Raw genomic sequence first — 8,552 nt, forward strand, 5'->3', positions numbered from 1 at the left:
CTCCTTACATTACACGAGAGTCTAACATTTGATGTATCGACTGATACGATGAACGAAAAAAGTTTCCTTTGTGTGACATTACGCTACCTCAAGGATATTTCTCTTAAATCACATTGTTAAGCGATTGGTTATTTACAAAATTATTTCAGAAGGGAGGACGGCTGATTAGAAGTATTTTAAAAGTAAGGAGTAAAATTGCACATCCTCACCTCCCGAAATGACGAATCTGTATAGTAATATAATAGATCAAATATATTTCAGTCAGGAGGGGCCCAGGCCTCTTGGCTCCCTACGTGGATCTTCCATTACCTTAAAGATGAACTTATCAGTAACCCGTGAGACACTTCATTCCTTAAACACCCTATAAATAATAAATACTCTATCATGTTCAGGGGCGTATTTATCCTTACTTCTAAGGGGGGCGACTCAAATTTTTTCTTTAATTCAGGCTCAAAATGTTCAAGTCAAATTTTGGTAATATTTAAATTGGGCGAATCCTTAATATTTATGTTTTTTTTTTTTTAATCTAATGTCGGATCCACTTAGAATCGATTTTTGTATAGTTTTTTTTTTAACACCTGTCAGTGTTTTGAAAGATACACTTGTGTTTTATTTGATTTTCCACTAAGTATAGACCCGACAAAAAACCCAATTCAGTATTCACAGTCACGCGTAATTTGATTCATTATAAAATGATCCACATTAAAAAAAATTGTAATGTGTATCTCACATATTCATATAATTGATTTCTTAAATATTTATTAAAGGGGCTATCGCCCCTTTCACCCCCCTAAAATACGCCCCTGATCACATCCAGGGGTGGGATGAAGGTGTCATATCCCCCCATGAACTTTTTTTTTATGCATGTATTTGTAGTTCTTCAGTAGTTTTAGTTTACTCAGATACAAAAAGAAGTGTGTAGTTAGATTAAATTTTTTAGTCTTGTTAAATATTATCATACATAATATGAATTATGTATAATTATGTTTACAGCACGGTTTGTAGATAGAACCCGTAAAAGTAATAATGGACGGTCGCAGTTCTATCTAAAGTCATGAGTGACTGAACCAAAAATATTTTTAAACCATAGATATTTATGTTGAAAACATGATCCTCGATAAGACACTATAATATATCTTTTAAAGGGAAGTATACCCAGAATGCCCCTTTTCATCCTAATTATAATCACATGGAAGGGAGTAGAGGAGAGCTCAGTGGCGTATTTACGGGGGGAGGGGTCCAAGGGTACTGGACCCCCCCAGAACTTATCCAAAAAATAAAAAATAAACTAAAATTCTTACACATTTGCAGAATTGGCTATGTTAAACATTCACAGGGAAGTTGAAATTACTGTTAATGAAGTGATAGAGGAGTTGGCCAAAAAATCGAGACAACTGGAATTTATTTTACAATAACACCTACTTTATAATATATAATGCTAAATACAATATATAGGTACATATGTATAATATTACATAAGACTATACGATTATTACATTATATATTTAGTTCAACTTCCTCCAAAAACTACATAAGGACGTAACTATTACAATATAATATATAGTTTGTATTAATAAAATTAATTTATATTATTTATATTATAAACTGTAGACCCCCCAGAAAAAATTGAAAATACGCCACTGGGAGAGCTCTATATCATATAACTGTACATTAAGAAATGTGTAGTACGAATTTTTATGAAAAATATGGGCTGGAAGAGAGTAGTCTAAAAATATAATGATTTTTACTTTGTGCATAAGTATCCATAAAGAATCAGGGGCGTATTTAAACTTACTTCTAGTGGGGGACGACTCAAATTTTTTCTTTAATTCAGGTTCAAAATTTATAAGTAAAATTTTTGGTAATATTTATATCAGGTGAATCCTTAATATTTGTGGGTTTTTTTTTTTTTTTTTTAATCTAATATCGAATCCACTTAGAATGGTCTTTTGTTTAGTTCTATTTTAACACCTATCTGTGTTTTGAAAGTTTCGCTTATGTTTTATCTAATTTTTCACTAAGTATGGACTGGGTTTTCAATCAAAATAATATATATTATATACCGTTATTGACAGTTAAAACATTATGAAAAATTAAGCGTTTTGCGTTAATTAAATTAGTGTAAAATTTGAAACGTTTTCAATTGTAGTAATACTATAAAATAAATCATAATTTTTGTTTCTTAATAAAATACCCATTACTTATATAAAAATTGTCTTGGTCTAAGAATTCTAGGGGAGGGGGATTGCCTCCACCGCCATTCCACGAAAATCCGATATATCGATAATATCAATGTTTAATATGTCGATGTATCGATAATTCGGAGTTTAAAAAATGTTGCCCATTTTTACAGTACAATATTGATTAAAAAATATACAAATATATATTTAATTAATGCTCATAGTTTGTGGTACAAATTACAGAACATATAATTTGAGAAACACATTTGTTTAATTTATTTGAGTCTTATCGTTGTATCATATTTTTTGTTATGATATTATTTTGATGGTTTCTGTATCACAATATCATTATTCCCGCCACTATTGTTAAAGAAAAATCTTCTATCTTATTAAGGTTAGGTCCGTAATATTAAAATATATATTTAAAGGAAACTGCGGAACTAACCATTTTATAATTTCATATTTATTTAATAGAATCACTTTATTTTTATAATCAAGTGAAAGGGTAAGAATTATTAATGATAAGTATTTATCCCCTAATATGTTTTTATAAACATTTGTGTTAATTTTAATTTTTATTTTATTTAAAAAAAAAATTATTTTGATTTTATTTCAGTTTAAACACATATTTTGATTCGGCGATTTTTTATTGTGTTCTCATTTCTAAGTATTATTGATAGTTCTATTGGAATCACTAAATGTGTAGTAAGGCATTGGCAATGGACGATTCTGAGAATTTCAAAATTCTTGTTGCAACAGATATACATTTAGGTTTTGAAGAAAAAAATTTAATTAGAGGTAAAAAATTATGGAGTTATTCCTTTATTAGAATAATAATAATAATAATAACAATGGCTATTGAAAAGAATTCACAATATTTGATAACACTATATTTATGCTTATATATTAATAATATTTAGGTGTATATAGGTAGTAAAATCAACCTTATTTAGAAAGTTGCAATTTATATCAGCAGTTCTTAACCTTTTATAGATCACGTACCCCTGATAAAAGATTTTTAGAAATTACGGACTCCCTTTCTAATTTATTTTTCGCATACATTTTTTTTTACAAAACATACAAATTTATAATTATTTTTATTTCACTTAATTTTTTAGTTGACTTAAATTTAATTATTTTAGTTTTAATTTATTTTTTTTAGTATTCTTAAAATTTAATTTTTATTACCTTAATGCGATGGTTGAGACATAAGTTTTATAACATCCTATAATGATAAAATTTATCTATTATATAATAAAAAATATATGAAAAAAATTAATAATATTAATCCAACAATATTATAATAATGTACTCATGTCGTGCATTGATGAATGTTATGTGTTAGGGCTGCTGTGGACCTCCAACATGAGTGTCGCAGACCCCTAGAGGGCTGCGGACCACAGATTAAGAACCTCTGATTTATATTAAAATTATTAAATTAAGAGTCATTAATTATACTTGGCTTTGATGTTTTGTAAAATCATAGCTGTACAACTGCATATTAAAATTTCACTGTTATTACTTATATGGAATTAATTTTTTTTTCAATATTTTATATTTGTCATACAAATAAGTTATAGTATTTAGTATTATATTATACATTATTATATTATTATTATATAGTCCAATATTAAAAATAGCAATAATATAAAATATTTTATGTTTTTGCCTTAGCTGATGATACATTCAATACATTTGAAGAGGTATTACAGTTAGCAGTTAAACATAATGTTGATTTTATCTTGTTAGCTGGTGATTTATTTCATGTTAACCAACCTTCAGTAACATGTATAGAACGATGTATTTCACTGCTACGTACTTATTGTTTGGGTGACAAGTAAGTATTATAAAAATACTCAAACTATAAAAGTTACCTCCTTTAGATGATTTATACAATATTAAACAATTATATTTTTAAAATAATTATTTAGTATCAAACTGTATGCTAAATGAATTTAAAAACAATAAGTTATAGAATACAACTATTAACTATTAAGTATAAAATAATTTACCATGCACGAGTGATAATGAGAAATTATGGTTATAAAAATTATATTCAAGTCTATTCAATGTTTCTAATATGAGATACTTGATTTCAAATAACTCACTTATTATAGTAATTATTAGGGCTAGGAATTGTATGCATTTGCATATTTTTATACATTAAATTAAAAGAGAAGATTATAGAAAAAGGTAACAAGACAGAAATTTAAATCTTAGTCTTACGTGTTGGTATGCTAAATTAAATTTGGCTTATTTTTTGCATATTTGGAACATTTCAAATTATTATTCATATTTTAGGATTTTCTGAAATATAATCTATATATAGAAAAAAAATATTACGAAGTTATTAATATTATTATTTATTACTTGATGCATGTCCATCATAAATTCCATGAATCGTGCAGTTATATAATTTGATTTTTGTGTTATAATAAGCTAAGATAAAATTTGCTAAAAGTACCAATACGATAGTAACTCTCCAGATAACTTTAAAAATATTATAAAAATCCGCTTGATTTGTTTAAATTGATTTTCGTTTGTGACTTTTATTTAGATGAGTGAGTGTTAAATAAAATTAAATAAAATTTAATTTCAATACAACTTACAGTTCAATAAAATATATAAAACACAGTTGATATATTTTAAAGTATATTTTTTGTTGAATATCAATTGTTTAATGAATTATATACATTTTAAAATTAAATAAATTTAATAAATAATAAACATGCATTTTTGTTTGCATATTTTGTATGTTTTAGTGCATATAATTCTAGGCCCTAGTAATTATATAAAAACCAACTTATTTAATGAATAAACCTACAAACTTCAAATAAATGATTATTTGCTATCAGATGAATTGTAATTGGAAAAATTACTAACCAATTCAGTTTTTTGCCCATTAGTGAACTTGGTTATTAATTTTATTTATTTTTATATTTACATAATATAGACCTATAAATATGGAATTTGTAAGTGATCAAGCTGAAATATTTAAACATTGTAATCATCCTATAGTCAATTTTGAAGATCAAAACTTAAATGTTTCTATTCCTGTTTTCTCAATTCATGGAAATCATGATGATCCATGTGGTAAAGTATTTTATTTTCATATTTTCAATTATTTCAAAATGTATGATAACCGAGATGATAACTAACAATTTTTTTTTAGGTTATAGAGAAATATCTTGTATGGACCTTTTAAGTTCAGTAGGTTTAATTAATTATTTTGGAAAACAAACTAATCTTCAAGAACTTAAAATAGCTCCTATACTTTTACAAAAAGGATCAAATAAAATTGCTCTTTATGGTTTGAGTCATATCCGTGATGAAAGATTGGAGAGGCTTTTTAGAGATAGAAAAGTACGGATGTATTGTCCACAAGAAAATGCAGATAAGTGGTTCAACATATTTGTATGTCATCAAAATCGCGAAAAGCGACCAGGTACCAAACATTTATCTGAAAATGTTATTCCGGACTTCATTAAATTGACTATCTGGGGACATGAACACAAGTGTTTGATTGATCCAGTTCAAAGTCGATCTGGTTATATTAGCCAACCAGGTAAAACTAATAAACTAAAAGTTGTTTATATTTTATGAATCTTTTAAGTATTAGTATTATAAATTAATTTTAATTATTTCATTATCAGGCAGTACAGTAGCAACATCTATGTGTGAAGGAGAATCTGGTAGTAAATATGTTGGGCTACTAACTATCAAAGATCTTACATTTAATATGGAACCATTAGAACTGAAAACTGTTAGACAGATGCATTTTGAAACAATAAAACTGTCAGAGTGTGATGAAGATGTTAGTACTTCAAAAAAAACTCAGGAATTTATAAGACAAAAAATTGAAAATATCTTACTGGATTTAAGTCTCAAACGTAGTGGTATATCCTTTATAATTTTTCATTATTATTAAATATTTCAATGCTAAATATGTTTTATAGATTTTCTAATTATAAGATTTAAATTAATTGAAAAGAAAACTTTATGTATTATAACTTTATACTTAATAATTTATTTTTGATTTAATTTTTCTTAAAATTATAATAAAATATATTACTCTAATCTAATATTTTACATATTAAGTGTATTGTCATTTATGACCTAATATTTCAAATAATAAAACAGATTAATTTTAAAAATATTTATCAATTATATTTAGGTCATCCCAAACAACCAATATTGCCGTTAATAAGATTGAGAATTGAATATACTAGTGAAACTCAACATTTTAATGGTATTCAGTTTGGTCAAGAATATCAAGACCGTGTTGCTAATTCAAATAATATGATATTATTAAGAATGGAGAAGAAAAATATTGAAAAAAAACCTAGGTGTATTGATGATGATGTTCTTGAAAATATTGTGAATGATGAAGAAGTATTAATCATATACATTTTTGTTATTGTATACCAATTAAATTAATTACTATTAAAATTTAGACGGAAAAAATTGAACATATTGTAGATCAATATTTTAGAACTACTTCTGACGTGGACAAACAATTAGAACTATTATCTGTTAATGGTATGGCTGAAGCAATTGATTGGGTTGTAAATAAATCATTTCCAGAGGCCATAGATACTGTTGTAAAGTAAGTATTTATCCACTAAATTGAATTATATAAGAGTAGAAAAATATTTGAAAACATCTACTTTAAATTTTAACTTTACATTTATATACCAATTTGATTATAATTAAATATATTGTTTAATTTAGGTAAAATTTGAATTCTATTGGATTATTCAATTAAAACTTAAAATGTTAAGCACATAAAACATAAAAATGGAGTACTAATATGGGTTACATTTAAATTGGATATGTTTAAATTTTAAAGAATTAATACATTTATGAAGTTGAAATTTGTAAAAAAAATTTACTATTATATAATTTTAAATTTTTATAAAAGTGAAAATTATTTTATCAATACTAAAAATACTCATAATTATACCATTCATATAAATTTTCAAATTAATGATACCCCTCTCTATCATTGTAAAATTAATATATGCCTTGCTCTACTCAGAATCTCAACTATAGAAAACTTATAAAAATATTTTTTAATATTTATTTGAATTTCTAGATCACTACTTTACCAATTAAATAGATAAAATTTTCAAAATGATGTATGAAAATTTGAATTTAAACTTGAATCTGTATAATATTTTAATTATAACTCAGTCCTAGAGTTATGCTGTTTTTTATTTTTTGGATTTTAGTTTAATTATTGAAAATATCAAAAAGGTCATGATTGTTTTTTTTTTTATATTTGATGTATATCGTACTGGATTTTGAATTAATTTATAATTTTCAATCATTAACTAAGGTGACCAGTACTTTTTATATAATTCTATTTTTCGAATAAAAGAATTCAAAAATCTTATACAAGTTGTCATTATTCTATTACCAGCTGCATAGGGTGGAATTTAAGCGATATAAATAAAATATATATTTTTTTTATATTCTAATATGCTATTATAATAATTTCAGACATCAAATGAAAAAAGTATATGATTATGTGACTAAACATGATGATGTCTGTGAAGAAAATATATCGGAGTATATTACTAGTTATCATAATGTTCAAATTAAAAAATCTACAGATGAAGCTTGTGATGTATTATACTAATATTCTCAAAAGAAATAGTGTATTTAACAGTATTTTATGCTATTTTTATGTTTATTATAGATCCGTAAAGTATTGAGTTCCCAAATAAAAACTGTTACCACTACTCAATCAAATGAAACTCAACATAATTCTGATAATGAATCCAAAAAGTCTGAATCAGATGATGAACAAAAAATTCTTCTATCATCTACAAAAACATCTAGTACTAGAAGTAGGGGAGGAAGAGGTCGTGCTGGTAGAGTTCCTAAAAATTATACTAGCGCTAAGGGCAGAGGAAGGGGAACTAAACTTAGTTTTTAAGAATAAATTCTTCAATTTAAATTTTAACTATCTTATTTTGGGTAAATAATTATGTTATACCTGTAAACCGTTTTTACAGTTTTTTATTTTGAATAATCCTGCCGGCAAGTATGTAATAGAATGTAACAATTACATAATTATTAAATTAAAAGTCTTAGTATATTTTGATGTAATTATTGTAATTTGATAAAAATACATATTGGTTTTTTTTATATTTCTAAACACAAGGTAAATAGTAAAAATCTTATATTTCCAATAACTTATTTCTGTTTGTTTATTTAAGTATTATTCAAGTGATAAAACATTTTTTTTATGTATTAAATTAAATCATAAATACATCTATAAAAATTTATGTACCCTTAATATATATAAACATTTAAAATAAACAATACTACAAAATGTATATGTAATAATAATATATTTTGTTCTTA

The 8,552-nt window shown here is 25.0% G+C and overlaps 1 protein-coding gene across 1 annotated transcript; it reads left to right on the top strand.

Annotated features, from left to right (window-relative positions):
* Positions 1–2,645: 2,645 nt before the first annotated feature.
* On the top strand, positions 2,646–8,267 carry LOC112690072 (double-strand break repair protein MRE11). The gene is made up of 10 exons (XM_025563985.1): positions 2,646–2,685; positions 2,797–2,978; positions 3,855–4,017; positions 5,134–5,273; positions 5,353–5,745; positions 5,834–6,076; positions 6,355–6,572; positions 6,635–6,786; positions 7,683–7,809; positions 7,882–8,267. Exons 2-10 carry the CDS (start codon positions 2,879–2,881, stop codon positions 8,119–8,121), a joined length of 1,776 nt encoding a protein of 591 aa, XP_025419770.1. The 5' UTR covers positions 2,646–2,685; positions 2,797–2,878; the 3' UTR covers positions 8,122–8,267.
* Positions 8,268–8,552: the final 285 nt, after the last annotated feature.

The sequence above is a fragment of the Sipha flava genome, unplaced genomic scaffold, assembly GCF_003268045.1.
Source record: "Sipha flava isolate LNK unplaced genomic scaffold, YSA_version1 48_pilon_pilon, whole genome shotgun sequence".
In the NCBI taxonomy this organism is placed as follows: Eukaryota; Metazoa; Arthropoda; class Insecta; order Hemiptera; family Aphididae; genus Sipha; species Sipha flava.